The 16,742-nt window shown below is 39.1% G+C and overlaps 1 protein-coding gene across 2 annotated transcripts in view; it reads right to left on the reverse strand.

The window, feature by feature from the left end:
- Positions 1-433: 433 nt before the first annotated feature.
- The window catches only part of chd8 (chromodomain helicase DNA binding protein 8), a 44,460-nt gene continuing 28,151 nt past the window's right edge, over positions 434-16,742 (reverse strand). For both annotated transcript variants that reach the window (XM_049482302.1, XM_049482303.1), the window contains exons 25-40: positions 16,258-16,460; positions 14,269-14,425; positions 13,985-14,074; positions 13,764-13,867; positions 12,753-12,876; positions 12,590-12,662; positions 10,890-11,155; positions 10,563-10,795; positions 9,255-9,899; positions 7,395-7,522; positions 5,522-5,749; positions 4,907-5,002; positions 4,319-4,420; positions 3,213-3,323; positions 2,237-2,341; positions 434-1,523 (exon numbers count right to left, since the gene is read on the reverse strand). In XM_049482302.1, the coding sequence (XP_049338259.1) occupies positions 1,152-1,523; positions 2,237-2,341; positions 3,213-3,323; positions 4,319-4,420; positions 4,907-5,002; positions 5,522-5,749; positions 7,395-7,522; positions 9,255-9,899; positions 10,563-10,795; positions 10,890-11,155; positions 12,590-12,662; positions 12,753-12,876; positions 13,764-13,867; positions 13,985-14,074; positions 14,269-14,425; positions 16,258-16,460 (3,037 nt within the window). In that variant the 3' untranslated portion in view covers positions 434-1,151. The remainder of the gene's footprint in view (positions 1,524-2,236; positions 2,342-3,212; positions 3,324-4,318; positions 4,421-4,906; positions 5,003-5,521; positions 5,750-7,394; positions 7,523-9,254; positions 9,900-10,562; positions 10,796-10,889; positions 11,156-12,589; positions 12,663-12,752; positions 12,877-13,763; positions 13,868-13,984; positions 14,075-14,268; positions 14,426-16,257; positions 16,461-16,742) is intronic.

Consider the following 16,742-nt stretch of genomic DNA (forward strand, 5'->3'; position numbering starts at 1 on the left):
CACTAGTGATGTCCCAACACCAATGGTGAAGACTCCTCCAATACATGTGAAGTCAGCCACCGCCTCTTTTTGACTACTGCCGATGCAGCATTACTGAGAAGCTTTACAGTACACTCGGAGGAAAGCGCAGCAACTTAGTTCCAATACATCAGCTCACAGATGCCTTGTGCTGATCGACATCACATGGGCTACCAGCTACAAGAACAGGATTTGAACCGTTGATCTCCTGATCATAGGCTTTTTTGGGTTAAAGTTTTTTTTTTTTTTTTTTTTTTTTTTTTTTTTAGGGCATTAGGGGAGCGGCTGCCCCCTGCCACGGAGTTATACTGTACTAGAATGTTAATTACAGCCACAGCTCTGATATAATTTGCTATATAAATGTAGAAAAACAGGACAGATTGATTGAACTCACCCACAAAAATAAGAACAAGACTGGATTTCTATGGTAGATTGTTATTCATGTTTACATCACAGAGACAGCTGGAGTCAATTCATCAAACAGGAATAAACTCAATTTTTGCATCATTGCAGGCATTTTACCAACTCTACACCGAACAATAAACCCATTATTCTCGGTTTCAGTATCTAACCCTGAACCTCCCCCCTGCTCCCAAGCCCACCCAACCCCCCAAAATAGAAAAGAAATATAGACCCAATAAACCAAAGCCATGTTCTTCACTTGGTGAACTGGGCGTGTGAGCGGCCACAGTCAGAAGAGATTGAGGTACCACCATGGCTCAGCTCAGGTTAGTATATAAATATGTACTCTTTCAGCGTAACGTTCAACAGACAGTCCAGCCTGAGGTTCCCACCAGCCACAGAACATGAAGGGAATGCTGAATGACCATTCGACATACAGGAAGGAACAGACATTTTAATTTACTGGGCGTGGAGTTTACACCATGGGTCGAGTGAAGAGTTGTCGGAGTCGGAGGAGGAAATCATAAGAGTGATGCCCGTCATCAGAACTACTTAAGACAACTTTGCGAAGACTGGAGAAAAAAAAAAATAAAAAAACATCCATAATTCCTCAAAAGCAAAATGAAATAATAACATTAACAATAATAATAAAGTTGTGTTTTGGAGTTGATATAATAAAAGAATGTCATGATTTCGAGGGGCTACACATCAAGGGGAAGAGTGAGACGTGGTCAATCCTCCGAGCTCGAGGAAGAATCCGTATTCTTAGGTGCCATGATGACATCATCCAAAATGGCCTCCCTGTCAGAGCTGTCGTAGCCGCCCTGCGACAGACCGTCCCCTCCGTCCATGTCCAGAGAGCCCGCCTCCATCTTTACGTCGTAGGCGCTCGTCAGGAAGTGGTGAGAGGACGTGAGGTCGCCGCCGTCCAGGTCCTCATCGTCCATCATGTACGCTCCATCCGAGACCAGTGTCTCAGTCTCCACTGCCCCCAGGAGAGGGTCGGACTGGGCTGAAGGGTCAGAGAGGTAATGGTGGCTCTTCTTGGGGAAGGAAGTGTGCAGAGTCAGGAGTCTGTGGAAGTAGCCTTCTGGCAGGAAGCCCTGAGGAAGCAGAAACACGTGGTTAGCAACTGTAGGCGTAGCTTTAAATAATTATGCTTTTGATATTCAGTTGTCGATAAGCTGGGTTGGGTCTACATTATTCCACACATAAGTACAGTTAGTGCCCCCAAATGTGGGGCAGTTAGCCAACCAAAGCTGTGGCAGTAAATCACCATTAAAGCTGGATGCATGTTGGAGTCACAGGTGAAGGAGATTTATGGTAAGTTTTTAGTAAATTAATTCTATTTTTTTTTTCAGCTAAAATAGATAAACAATTACCAAGTAAATGTATCTCGCACTCATTCCCAACTTTTCCTTTCCACCTTAAATATGGAAGCACGACCAGTTCAGTTCTGGACTGAAAACAATTTTAGTCAAGCTAATGTTCGGGATGAGCTGTTCTATTTTTCTCACTTTATTCTATTCTCGCTCATGTTTAGCCGTTTAGCGAGTTTTCCATTTCAATTTAATCTGATTAATAAAACATTTACAGATTCATCGATTTATCAAGATATTTCTATTATTTCATTTGGAGAGCCTGAAACACCACCTTAGATGAATCTGCTATCTTCTAAGAGGGGTGAATATTTCGCATTTCATTGGTTGAAACATGCAGCCACTAAGCACCAAACTGATGTAATTATTTAATTATTTAAAAATCCAACAGTTAAGTTAAGCACTGCAGACAGCGGTGACAGTGTGACGATACTAACCGAGCTGCGGACAGCATCTGCCCATTCAGGTGCTACAGCGTGATCAGGATTCTCTTCCAGATACTCCTTCAGGTCTTGCAGTGCAGGCCCATATATTCCTCCATACTGAACAAAAGATAAATAACACAAGATTAGGCTAGCTTTCACACAGGCCAGAGCAAAACTAGTGTTTTAGGAAATATACACAACACTTAAAACATAAAAAAATGCACACAATAACAAATACTGATTTTTTTTTATAGTGCTTCTCTTATTGTTACAGCCTTATTCAAAACTGGATTATTTTTTTCCTGTCAATTCTACACACAATAACCCATAATGACAAAGTAAGGGGGGGGGACTTCTGAATGCCAAGCATCATGTCTAGACAAAACCAAACACTGCTCATCACCTGGCCAATACCATCCCTAAAGTGAAACATGGTGGTTGCAGCATCATGCAGTGGGGTTGTTTTTCAGCAGCAGAAATAGGGAGAAAAGTTAGGTTGAAAGAAAGATGAATACAGCAATGTACAAAGCTTCACCTTCCAACAAGACAATGACCCAAAACACACGGCCAAGATAATGAATGAGTGGCTTCAGGAAATCACTGGGATCTGGCTGGGCCACTCAGAACATTCACAGACTTGAAGCAGATTGAACATCTGCAGCAGGTGGGAATTTGAGGTTCTCCAAAGTAGGGTGGGGAAAAAGTGTCCAAAAATAGGACATTTGAACATGACACATTTATTTATTTATTTATTTTAAATAAAAAAATTCACTTCATTTTGTGGTATTGTGTGTACAATATTGAGGGAAAAATAATTGTCTATTTTGGCTGTAACAAACAAAATGTGGAAAACGTGGAAAAGGTGCTGTAAATCATAAAACCAGGTACAGCTACTGCATCATACACCGATTGTGAATGGGTATTATAATTGTAGTGGAAATAATTATAAAGGCAAAGAAACAGGGACTCAGTATGGGAGAATACTAACCTTCTTGCCAGTCCTCATGTCTATAACTTTAACCCTCTCGATGCCAGTGAGATTTGCTCCTTTCTCTATCCTCTTCTTTCTCCTCTTCCTTTTGGTCCTGTTCACCAGCATCTGTAATACACAGGAATTGATCATATTACTCATCATATTCGCAGATGATATAACTATGGTTATTTGCACACAGTGGAGGTTTTAGATCAAACAAGCAGAGTTATCATAACCAACTGCAATTGCTTATAGCAAGGGGAAATAAATAAATACATTTTTTTCTTTAAAAAATCTGAGCAGAACTTTTAAGCACCATGCTTTGTTATTCATCACCATAGACTGCAGATGCAGATATTGTGATGATTAATACAATACATTTTTAAAGTAATTGACTCCACTACATTAAATATTTTGTAATGTTGCCTATGTAACACTTGATTATTTTATTAACACTTAATTAGCCATTATTTAAAGCTTAAAATCTGGTAGGCCACATGGTTTACGCATGCATGCACTGTTATATATTTCCACTGGTAATTTTACATGTTTTGTGTGTTTGAAGTAAATTACACATTTCTTATAGAAACTGTTTTCATTATATATTTAAGAAAGCAATTTTTTGTCCTTTTTTACCAGCACAGACTGGTACAATATAAGACTTTTACATTTTTTTTTAACACATTTATGTATGTTTTTATACCATGTCAATAACAATTTAAAAAGTAACTCAAAAAGGGACAACTTGCATGTTTTTTTTTTTAACTGCACTGCCAAAGTATCAGATTGGGGGACTGTTACTCATTAGTAACTCAAAATCAAATGACTCAGAGGCAAAGACAATGTGATTGGGACATCCTTATCAACACCTACACTGTTACATAATGCTCCTGCTTAATTCTAAGTAGGTATCGTATCAGTAAAAACAAATATACACTGTACTCATACTCGTTTGGAAAATAAATAAATGGTATCTCTATGCAACCCTAGTTATCGCCGTTTATTTTCCTACCCAAATTGTATGCAAATGCATCTCTGCTGCAGATCATTGATAATTGTTCTCAGCGTTCTCAGGCTTATAAGTGCTTAAAAACAACTGAAAAATATATAGTGCTCCTCACCTCCAGCATGTCACCCTCCACTGCGTAGTCTGGGTTCTCCTTCAGCCAGTTGGGCAGGTCCCTCTTGCGCGGAGCGTGGAGTCCTCCCCCTGAATCGAACAACTAACACAGACAACATGTGAATTTACTACCTGTTCCAACAACCATTTTGGTTGTGTGAAGGCCACTTACGTTAAAGAAGCACGAAACCCTAAACCAATTAGTTTTTTATTAATAGCTGACTTTTATTGTGTTCATTTCTGCCTCTGCAGCGCCCTCTCAGGTTCAACGGTGCTATAGGCGAGGATGATGTACATCGCAGTATGCAAACCAGTCAATCAATAATACCACCCCCTTCCCCTGCTGAAGCCCAATCATCTGCATCTCAACGCTATCAGAGGTACACTGCTGCTGTTGCAGCTCAGCCTGTCAGCTCTCCCTCCTGCCCCACCTCTAAACCCATACATCACTCAGTGCCCCTCCCAAACTACCACTTACGTTTTTTAGCCTTTTTCAAATGTGAGCCGAGGGTACAGTCAGCAAACATCAGTTGGTTTAATGCCCCTTCAAGACTGGAATAAGAACATTTCAAAAACACAATATAATTACCTCGAGGTCTTTGCGCTTTCGTCGACTGCTTGCTTCCCCTGGTGACCCGTTTGGCAGAAGAGCTTGTTTGGAGAACGTCAACTTCAGCCCTTCCTCCTAAAAGAGCAGTTTATTGAGAATTTTAGAGCTGGTAGGAATTCAGAATATATATTGAATATACATATAACTGGGGCTATGTTTTATATAGATATTGTACACAGAAGTTTAATAGAAACTTTGATGCTTTATTTAAAATAAATAAATAACGTAAAACACATTTTTACAATAGAGAAGATTATTTGTTATTTATGCTGAAACTAAATCTCATTCCATCCCTCTCTTTCTTTCATGCATTCACACTTTGTCATTCCAAGTCGAATTAAAGTCAGTAACATTAAAATATTCAATTTTAATCAAAATAACCCAGAGATATTATAATACAGTAAATAAAGGCTTTAGCTTGCCATGCACACCAAATGTAATGTATATATATATATATATATATATTTATATATTTATTGTTGCTGTGAATCTGTTAAATGTGAAGTAAGTATTTCACGTGTTTTGTGGTCTGTATAAAGTCTTAATACATATTGAATTAAAAACCAACAATTCCAAATCTGTTCTTATACTCACTTTCAACAGCTTAACAGTAAACTCTGATTCTTGTCCATCCACAGCCTCTCCAGAGAGGGTGGTGTTGGCTCGTCGGGACACGCGGGCGTAGTTCAGGTCCTCACCAAGCCCGTGCTCGTCAGAGGGCAGGGTCAGCTGAGGATCTGTGGTGTACCGCCGCCCGGACTGCCAGTGCCCCGTCAGAACCAGATTACACAGGTTATCTATCCGGGTTATCAACACACGGTCCTGCAAAATAAGAAAAACAGAATCCTTACAAACCATACTCCAACAAAAATTCCACGTGTTTTTCAAAAATTCTGTATAAAGAAATCGTTAATGACAGAATCCAATTTAGTCACAATGGTTTAATGCTCAGTTTTTTTTCTTCATTTGATGGAAAACATGTTAAGTCGGAATTGTTAACAGTGCCAGTGAATGGTGGCAGGCATCTAAAAAATCTAAATGCCCCTAAACACTACAATCAAAAAAAGTCTGAAGGCAGAGGTCTATTTGTAGAACACAATTATTGTTTTATTGTATCTTCAGGTTAGTCCCATGAAAAGATATTTAGTAGGGCATGGAACAAATAATCGCAGGAAAAGGTGATTTCACGTTCTGTTACTATGATATCTCATGCAGTTACATTGTTGAACATTGTTGAATTCCGCTAGTGCAGGCCGGAGAATTAAAGGGTGGAGGACATGTCAACCATTTTCGATTAAAGCCAATCACACAACCGTTTCATGACAGTCACTTTTTTAATCAATCAACAGTCAGAAGTAGCAGTGCATATTTTTTTGTTGCAGCCTCCTTAAAGGAATCTGCTTTTTATGAATCGGTTGTTGCTCTTGGTTGGTGTGCCCGGCGCTTGTTGCCTCCAAGCGGCATTTAGTGGAGGGATGGCCGCGCACTGCACCGAAAGAGTAGAATGAACGTTGTTGTTTTATTCTATAAACTACAAAATTTCTCCCAAATGAAACAACAAAAAAGATGCAGAGCTTCCAGACCTCAAATAATGCAAAATAAACAAGTTCATATTTCTAAAGTTTTAAGAGTTCAGAAATCAATATTTGGTGGAATAACCCTGTTTTTTGTCACAGTTTAAATGCATCTTGGCATGTTCTCCTCCACCAGTCTTACACACTGATTTTGGATAACTTTATGCCACTACTTGGTTTGATGATTTGTGATCACCCCTCTTCCTCTTGATTATATTCCAGGGGTTTTCAATTTGGTAAAATCAAAGAAACTCAGCATTTTTAAGAGGTCTCTTATTTTTTCCTCAGCTGTTCATCATAATAACAAATAATATAATAATAATAATAATAATAATATATAATAAAATATTTGCAAAAATGTGAGAGAAGCAGTCACTTTTATGAGATGCTGTATATTGTCCTTGGTATAGTTGTGTAATTAGTGTTAGGTACACAGAACTAACACGACTGTACCCTTTACAAAAGACAATCTGATCACAGGGCTAAAAAATAGGCCAATTACTTTACTTTTTGTTTGTTTTGCAACAGCTTTAAATATTAGTATTTTACACCTCAAAAATGCTCATAAATCCATCCCCTACTACAAAAAGTCCAAATAAAATCTGGTAATACGGTAAAATCCAACAGAGATAAGACAATCATGATCCTGGAGAGCAGCACACTCCTGTAGATTCACTGATTTTTATGGACAGTAAGACCTCTGCTTCCCATCACAACCATTGTATAAAAATAAGAGTTTGTAGGTTTCCTTATCATTTACATTTCCACATTTCAACAAATCAATCATGCATAAATTCTGAAATCCCTTCAGGTTTATAAACATCCATATTTTTAACCACCTGTCTATTAAAAGATATTCAACATGAGGAAGAAAACGAACAAACTTGAAGTACCTTAGGCCAGTCGACACGATGAGTTTCACTAACGGATTCCGGCAGAGCTCCATCTTGAGACGGTGTGAATGAGAGGGTACTGTTCTCTTCATCCACATCACACATCTTTAAAGGAGCTGTAGAAAGAACTGAAAAACAACACATTTTAAAGGCTTTCATTCTTAAATTATCAATAACTACAGGGAAACTGTCTTTTGCTATACAGGGCTGTGTACTGAACATATTGTCATACCTCCATATACACATATTATACACCTCTAAGAAACAGACATTTAATAAAAGAATACATTTGGCATTGGATATTTGCTAAATGGATAAGAAATAAGGAGGAGAAAGAAAATCCGGTACCACTTAAAAATAAGTATACCTCTATAAAGGGTTTATAAATGGTTTTAAATGCCTTAAAAATTAATAATCAGTTATAACACATACGTAGAAAGGGCAACAATATAGACGGCTGTGAGTTCACTATTTGGCAAACAACAGGTCATTGTTGCCCTTTCTATATGTGTTATAACTGATTATTAATGATTAAGGCACTTACAACTTAATTAGTAACCACTAATAAACTAATTGTAAACCATTTATAAACCCTTTATAAAGGTAGTCTTACTTTAAAGTGGTACCGAAGATCCACTAGAGTAAAATAGACTGGACTGTAAACTAGACTGAGAGGAATAAGGATTTTGGCCTCCACCACCAGCAGCACTAAGCATTTCATTTTTAGCATACACAATTCTCTTGTGCATTTGGATACTAGTGAATATTATCGTATTTTTCGAACTATAAAGGCACACTATTAATAAACATATATTTTCTGGTCTATTTTAATACATAAGGCAAACCGGATTATAAGGTGCATTAATGAACACTAGTAAGGAACGGGTGTTGCCATGTTTTCTTCTAATTCAGGTAAAGAAGCTAAGTTACGTAAACAAAACTATCATTCTTAAAAAAAAAAAAATCTATTAAGTCAAACTAGCGCTGGATGTTAATCTACATAGATTTCTCTCCTGAAAGCTGTTTTTTTGGGTGAGCAAAGCCCTTCCATTTATTTACAGTAAGCTTAGATTTTCAGATTTCCAGCAGCATAAGCATTAGCAGCTAATGCTAGCTGCACTTAGCGGCTAATGCGCCCGACAGAGCTACACTGAGGAACCCTAAATGTTTCGGTAGGCCTGGGTGATATTAGCTAGCGGTTCGTCCCATGTAGCTTGTTTTTGGTTACAGTCCAAAATATCCAATTCTACAGTAATATTTATTATTTAACCTTTACAAATACTAGCATCAGCATTTGTTTATGTTATGTCAAATAGCTCAGATGTTAATGCTTATCGTAATTCGTAGGCTTTGGTGAAAAAAGCATGATATCATTCCATCTATATTAGGTAAGTAAAATTTTAATGCAACAACTGAAACAATAAACTGTTTAAATTGATTATTAAAATATTTGGCAAGTAATTTAATAATCAATTAGTTGGGTCTACATTATACTACACATAAGTACAGGTGCTACCCCCTAAAGTGTGGCAGTAAGCCAACCAAAGCCAAGGCAGCAAAGCACCATTTAACTGTATGCATGTTAGAGCCACAGGTGAAGGAGAATTAAGAAAACTTTGTAGTAAGTTTATTTCATCTAATCTCTTTCACACTGTCATCAGAGCCTGCTAGAATAGTTAAACAACATTAATTTCATTTTTAGTACATTTATATCTCAGCCGCGTTTTTTTTTCCGTTCCACCTTAAATGCAAAAAACACCCAAACATTTTTAAACAAGACATTTAAAATCTTTACAAGCTCTTTTCTGACTTCAACAAATCAAATCAACAGATTAATCGGTTATCAAAATTAAATCTCACCCTGTTGCCTCTCCACATCACTGTCCCCACTGTCGTCTGAGCTGCCTGAACGATGAGAGGAAGTTGACGAGTCTGAGTCAGAATCTGAATCAGAGTCTGACTGTTCTCCTCCAGCAGTGTCTCTTACTTTCTTTCCTTTAGACCCCCTGCTCTTCTTCCAGCTCCATCCGAAGGGACCTCCGCCCTCCCCTTTAGAGTAGGAGAGCGGCGTGACCAGAGAGTCTGACTGGCAAATAGTTTCCATCCCCAGGAGCCGAGCCTCCTCGTCTAACCGCTCTTCTTTAACGCTGCTCTTCTCCAGCGTCTGGCTGTGTGTCTGGACCGGCACAGCCGGGGCCGTCTGCTGGTTCTGCAGATAGTCCTGACGGGCCTGACTGAAGGAAAACTGCGGGTCGGGGAAGATGGATTGCTCCGTGCGGCTCACGCCGTGGTAGACGGCGCCGAGGAGCAGCTCATGGTCGTGCTGGGGGATGCTCCACCAGCGGGGCAGGTCAGAGCTGGGTGGTGCGAGGGAAAGGCGCTCCTCCAGGGAGGGGTGGGGAAGGATGCGCTCCCGCAGCCGGCACAGCAGGCTGATTCGGTACAGTGTGCGTGAGGCTCGCTCCTCTGTGATGGGAGCTAGAGACTGGGACAGGTCTTGAGATTCTGGAAAGAGAAAGAGAACAAACAGGTAAAGTGAAGTTCAACAACTTACAATTTACCAAAACGACAATACTTGATATAAATATGGTTAAAAAAATTCTACATAATTCAAAATTATGAGTTGCCCTCAATATATACACTAAGTTTGGTCTTAATATATCGCCAATTTTTTAAGCTTTATTTTTAATTAATTAATTTTTTTTACATTAGCTATTTAACCGGGCACAGCTATGCTTTCTTCACGTTAGGCACTACTGTTTATTTACAGTAAGCTTAGATTTCCACTAAGGTTGGGTGCAGCAGAATTAGCATTAGTATCTAAACTCTAGCAGGACAAAAATGCTCCCCAAAAACTCTACACTAAGGAACCCCAAGTCTTCCGGTAAGCCAAGGCGATATTAGCTAGTGGTTTGTCCCATTTTGCTTGTTTTAACACGGTATAAACGTGCAGGCTACAGGCCGATATACTTGCCTCTGAACAAAGAAAAATAGCTAGCTAGCTCTTAGCCCCATCAGTGGGTAATGCTAATGCTGCTCCAGCAGTGCTAGCCGGGGTTAGCAGCAGGCTACAGGCCTACCCAATCAACGCTGATAAAGATAACCTAAAGTTTAAATTAATTTTTAAATACAATTAAATTAAAACCTCATTAACCAAGGTCTCCGTACCTTCTCCAGGGGCCGGCCGCAAGTGACACACCCTTCGGCACATGGCTACAAAGCAGCGGAAGTATCGTGACAGGCTCTCGTCCGTTTTCTTATCCAGCCGTGCAAACGTGCGGAATCGCGCCCAGTCCAGTCTGGTCTCCTCGTTCTCTTGGACGCCCTCCTCACTCTTTATTCTCTCCACACCGAACGTGGACACCACCCGGTAAAAGTCACACTCCTCTCTACGGGTCCACCTGAAACACAAAGCAGTGTGATGTTAACGAGAGGAAAACTGTGTTCAACAAAGACAGAAGATTTAACGGCTGGTGTTGACACTGGAGGACGAACCTCTGCTGCCGTTCCTGACGGGCGATCTCTTTGAGTTTGCTGGCCTGTTCGCAGCGCCGCCGGCGCCGGTCTCCTTTCTCTGCAGCTTCCATCTTCAGCTGCTCTCGTCTGTAGCTGCGCTGGTAGGCTGTGACTAGCCGCCGGAGTCGTGCGGTGAGCGAGGAGCTTGACGGCCAGTAAGTGCTGGTAGTAGAGGCCTGCACCTCAGCTAGCATGGGATTCATGTGATCATCCACGCAGATCTCATCTGCATTCCTGGAGTCAGTCTTTAGGGGAGAATAAATACATTTACACAATGTAATGTACAAATTGAGATACATAATACACTTTCATGCTAGGAACTAGGGCTGAACGATACGTTCAAAATGTATATTGCGATAGATTTTATCAATAAGATTTAATTTCATATAGGGCTGCACAATATTAGAAAAATGTAAACCCTGCAAATGTTCTTTTCGAATATATATATATCGGGATATTAAACAATGCAGATGACGTCACCAGTTCCGCCCCCACCCGCATGCTTTCTCGCGTCCGGTCCGATCAAGAGCAGAGTCAGCGTCGAGCTCTCAAAACCAGAGAAACGCAGCAAAACAACAGTAATCGGACCTTTAATCAGGCATTTAAATGGCTTTATATAAAGTAAATAAGAGCATTTTTATGGGATTAAAAGCGTGAATTCAGCTGTAACTGGAAACACAAACACGTGTCCAGCCATATGGATGGAGTCCATGCGGTTACCTCGTGTTTACTTCTGCCCCCCCACCCGTCACGCTCCCCCTCCCCATTATGCTTCTCAGGCAGCAGCAGCCTGTCTCTCACACTGACACAGACACAGCGCTGTGTGTACCTACTTCTTGTGTCAAGAATCCAAGCATTGCCACATGACATGTTTGATTTTAAGTGACAACGCACGTCCTACGATATGACTATTGTGCATGCGCACATCACAATGACGATGCTTAAATGATATATCATGCAGCCCTATTTCGATATCAATATAAGCAGAATCTGACTATATTTCAAGCAAAAGCTTACTTAGTACAAAAAAAATGGTTTTCCTTCCTATTTTTTTGACAGGTCATCTTTTCAATATCAACAATAATATCTGGCCTAAGGGCTCTCACTTCCTAAAGCACAGAATACCAGGTCTGCCACAATTCTAACAACAGGGCTCATCCAGGTTAAAGCCATGATATTAACAGACACAGCAGCAGGCCTCTTTGGGTCAAGAGCAGACTTGCCGTAATGCTGATATTCCAAGCTGGATTACACACTGATACTTAATGACAGATCAATGGCACTGCACAGGTAAAATGGCCAGTTTTTGTTATATGCGTGATGTGTGTACCAAAGGCTAAAGGCTACAGTAACAGAATGAACAACACATGTGACCTTCAGGTGGATGAGCTACAACAGAAGCAGGCTAAACCAATAAATCTTTATCCATTTATGACTACAATTTACCATCTTCTAATGGCTACTTCCATCATTATGATGGATCATATCACAAAGCTAAAGCAATCTCCAACTGGTTTCATGTTTATGACTGAGCTCACTGTAAATCAGATATAAAAATATCAATCTCCTCTTTTTTGACTTAATATGTAATTCTCTTAATGCCGACAAAGAAACAGATGCTGATTATGCTGGGATCAGGTTTTATAGCCTCTCTATTTACATGTAATCACGGAACTCACCTCTGCGAACATGTCTTTACCGTGCCTCATAGGCCTGAACTCTGGGTCCTCTGAGTATTTGTCAAAGTCTGGCCTGCACAAAAAACATCAAAGCTCTTAAAGATTTATCTCCAATAACAGAGAGTATAAAAAGAGAAGCAAACAGCTGTGATGTGCAGCATACCCATCTCCCAGCTCTGCATCTCCTGCGTGCTGCTCAGCCTTTATCTCTTGATCATCGGGGCGACCACATCGCTCCAGGAAACACAAACAGGGATCCGCACGCATGGTAGTGTACATCTCATATCCTTATAAAGAGAAAAGGAAGACACAGGGAGGATTCAAAGATTAAGAGGTGCCTCAAAACATTTATTCATATAGTGTTTGTACATCAGATATTGCCCCACAACTCTTATATTGGGTAGAGATGCAGCGAAATGTACATTTTTGGCTCAAACTAAATATTTATTTATTTTGTTTTTCAGTTTACTTTGGCCCTTTTTTTTCACCACTGCATACATTAAAAAACCTTAATTCATTTTTTATTGTTTCTTAAAGAAAAAAAAAAGAAAAAAAAAAATACTATTTATAAAAAAATATATATTTTTTAAATATTTATAGAACATTTTAATATCCAGACAAACCAATTAAAGCACAACACAGTGTTTCTACGATATATACTATATATATATATATATATATATATATATATATATATATATATATATATATATATATATATATATATATATATATATATCTTATCTTACCATTGTGGCCCCAATTGTAAAGGGCTTTTAATTTGAAACTAGGGATGCAGACATAGCATCGCGCTCCAGTCCAGTACACTACCTTCTAATAACAGTTTTTTGGAGCTTGATTACTCGCTGATAGTTCACAACAGACTGAATTCCCTGTGTGAGCCCAGCCTTCACATGGCTCTGTGGCTACAGGGAGCCCTCCTGTCTGTTAAGCTAAGTGGATGCTGTAATATGACCTTCACTTGAATTTCATTTATCTATAACTGAAAGTGATTTTTTTTAAATGTGTATTTATATATAACTTGTGTTTTTGGCCTTTTTCTGTCAAAAGGCAGAAAGGTGTATTTGTACATTAAAGTACTTTTTCCTGTTAGAATTTTTAGAACTTTCATAATAAATAAATAATAGACACAGTAAAAAACAAAAGAACTCACCATGTTTATAGACACCAAGCAGCAAGCACCTGTCAGCTTCTGCATTCCACCACGCCGTTGGAACATCCTGTTGTTCCATTTCAGGTAACCAAATATCAATGTCCCTACATAACAAGAAATCAAATCAAAGTTAGGGTATGTCTGTTTTATACAATCTGTCATCAAGAACAGATTTAAGAATAAAAAAAAAAATTAAATTAAATAATAATACTGTGTCTGACCTGCCATCAACTCCTCTCAGTACAGCATCGGCATGCTCCCCAATTACCTCCTGTTTCAGATAATACAGCATACGCACTCGCAGCAATACCCTGAGAGAGAGAGAGAGAGAGAGAGAGAGAGAGGGAGACAGAGACAGAGAGACGAAAAAAAAGAAAGTAGTTAAAACTAAGATGAACAGAGGCTCGTGGTATAGAGTTTGGGGTCTACAAGTTTCCGGTATAAAATGGATATATATATTTTTTTTGTCTAATAATTTTTTCAATCCATATTAAACTGTGCATACTTGTTACACTGGTGCTTAAGATGTTTGCGGTAACTCTCGTCCAGCAGAAGAGTCTCAGGGTTGTACTTGCGGATCCACTCAACCTTTTGTACATCGAAGGAGCTCTGAGTCTTCACCCTCTTCCCCTTCCTGCCACGAGGGACCGGGATGGACAGACCTATGAAGAGCATACAAAAACTTCCTTACCATATAAAAATCTGTCATCACACAACACCACAAATGACCAGCCTCTGCTTACAAGTGTTATATTCCTATCGGCAAACCTGTAAGTTGGTTACACAGTAGCCTACCAGGAAAAGTCATGAGAATTAAGTCTTAATATTAGGTTATATGAGGTTATTGGCTGCCAGTTTAAGAAGCTTGGAAGAAAATTTGCATTTTCCGCTCTATAATTTTTTGCTTGATCCGCATGATCTGTTACAGGGCTTCTGTGATTACAATCAGTTACATTTATACACTTTTGCTTATTAATGTTCTAGTATTACAGTTAGATAATACAGTATCCAGATTTTGCATGGTGTTACTAAGTAACGCTTAACCGACATCACTGCTCACACCACAGAAGGGTTCAGGTCAGTTTTTAATTTTTTTTAATTAATCATTTTTTTGCACTATAAGGCATACCGAATTATAAGCTGCATCATCAAAAAACATCTATTTTCTGGTCTATTTTCATACATAGGGGGCACCAGATTATAAGGCTCATTTTATGCGACACTACCAACAAGCAGTAGAAACATGGATGTTGGCATGTTTTTACTTTTAACTCAACAAAGCTAAGCTAAGTAAACAAAACTATAATTCTAAAAATAAAAAAAATAAAAACAAAACACATTTTAGATGAGACGGAAAATTTAAATGAGTAATGGATGTTAATCTACAAAGATTTAAAGTACTTCCGTTTATTTACAGTAAGCGTAGATTTCTAGATTTCCACTAAAGCTGGAGCATTAGCATTAGCAGCTAACCTGCTAGTGGTTATTAGCTAATGCCATCTGACAGTTACAGGAGGAACCCCCGAGTGTTCTGGTTAGCCAGGCCAATATTAGCTAGCGGTTCGTCCTACGTACCTTGTTTTAACAGGGTTCACGTGCAGGCTACGGTCCGATATACTCGCCTCTGAACAGTAAAAGAGCTAGCACTGTGGTTAGCAGCTAACGTTAATTTTGCTCCAGCAGTGTTTGCCGGGGTTACCAGCAGGCTACAGGTCAATAATACTCACCTCTGAAGAGCAACAGAGTTAGTGTTTAGCGCCTTCAAAGGCTAATGTTAATGCTGCTCCAGCAGTGCTATCCGGGGTTACCAGCAGGCTACAGGCCAATAATACTCATCTCTGGACGAGCAAAAAGCTAGCGTGGTTAGCAGCTAATGTTAATACTGCTGGAGAACTAAACTGAAACTCCTTTATAATGCTACACTTCAGCAGGCTTGCTTTACTGCTCCTTACAACCTGACTGGTAAAATTATACAAAGATGCACCGGATAAAAAGACGCACTGATGATTTTTGGGAAAATCAAAGGATTTTAAGTGCGCCTTATAGTGCGAAAAACATGGTATGTGTAAACAAATTAAACATTTCTTAAATAATGTATTTAAGTTACTGCTATTATGTTATTATATTTGTGACAAATGCTATTTTACAATAACTTTTTTTTATTGTGATATATTGTGATAATTCCTGGGACAATATATTGTCCACTAAAGAGAGTTACTGTGATAGGCCTAGGCAGTAGGAACTTTGACAAGTGTCAATAAGCTAACCCTCCTGGAACCTTTTACATTAGTGGCTAAACATTCCTATGACATTCTCTGTAAGATGGGAGTCAGAATGACCAACAGCCAGGATCCTCTAATAACCTGTAAACTCTGTGTACTGTTTGTGTGAATGCACAGCCTGCATGCAACCAGAATCTCCTATAGAAACTGCAAGTACAAATGTGGATTGCAGTTCAGTTTAAAGCATGGTTAGAGAGCTTGAGTAAACGTACCGGAGTGGTTAAGAAGAGAATGTGGTTCTTGGCCGTTCTCTGGTGGAGTGATGAGCTGCCATATGAAACTCTTAATGTTCTCATCTCCACGGTAATGCAGCAGACAAAAGACCAAGATCACCCTGCAGATAGTTTCCACATCCTTCTCTCCTAGACGGCGTTTACAGCGAGCATGACCAAGGATGTCCCGCCAGCGCCCCCAGCTGCAGAAACAGAGAAAAGTCTGTAAATACTAGGGGTGGGAGGGGTGGGCAATATTTTAGAGTATTTTGGTGATAACTATATTCTTGCCAATATTAGCAACAAAATAAGCATTAAAGTTGTATTCAGTATAAACACATAGAAAAAAGAGCTTTTTATATATGTTGCTATATGTTTGAGTAAAATGAACATTGTTGTTTTATTCTATAAACTACAAACAGAATTTCTCCCAAATAAAAATATTGTCCTTTAGATAATTTATTTGCAAAAAAATAGAATTTAAA

The sequence above is a fragment of the Astyanax mexicanus genome, chromosome 8 (assembly GCF_023375975.1).
Source record: "Astyanax mexicanus isolate ESR-SI-001 chromosome 8, AstMex3_surface, whole genome shotgun sequence".
Taxonomy (NCBI): Eukaryota; Metazoa; Chordata; class Actinopteri; order Characiformes; family Acestrorhamphidae; genus Astyanax; species Astyanax mexicanus.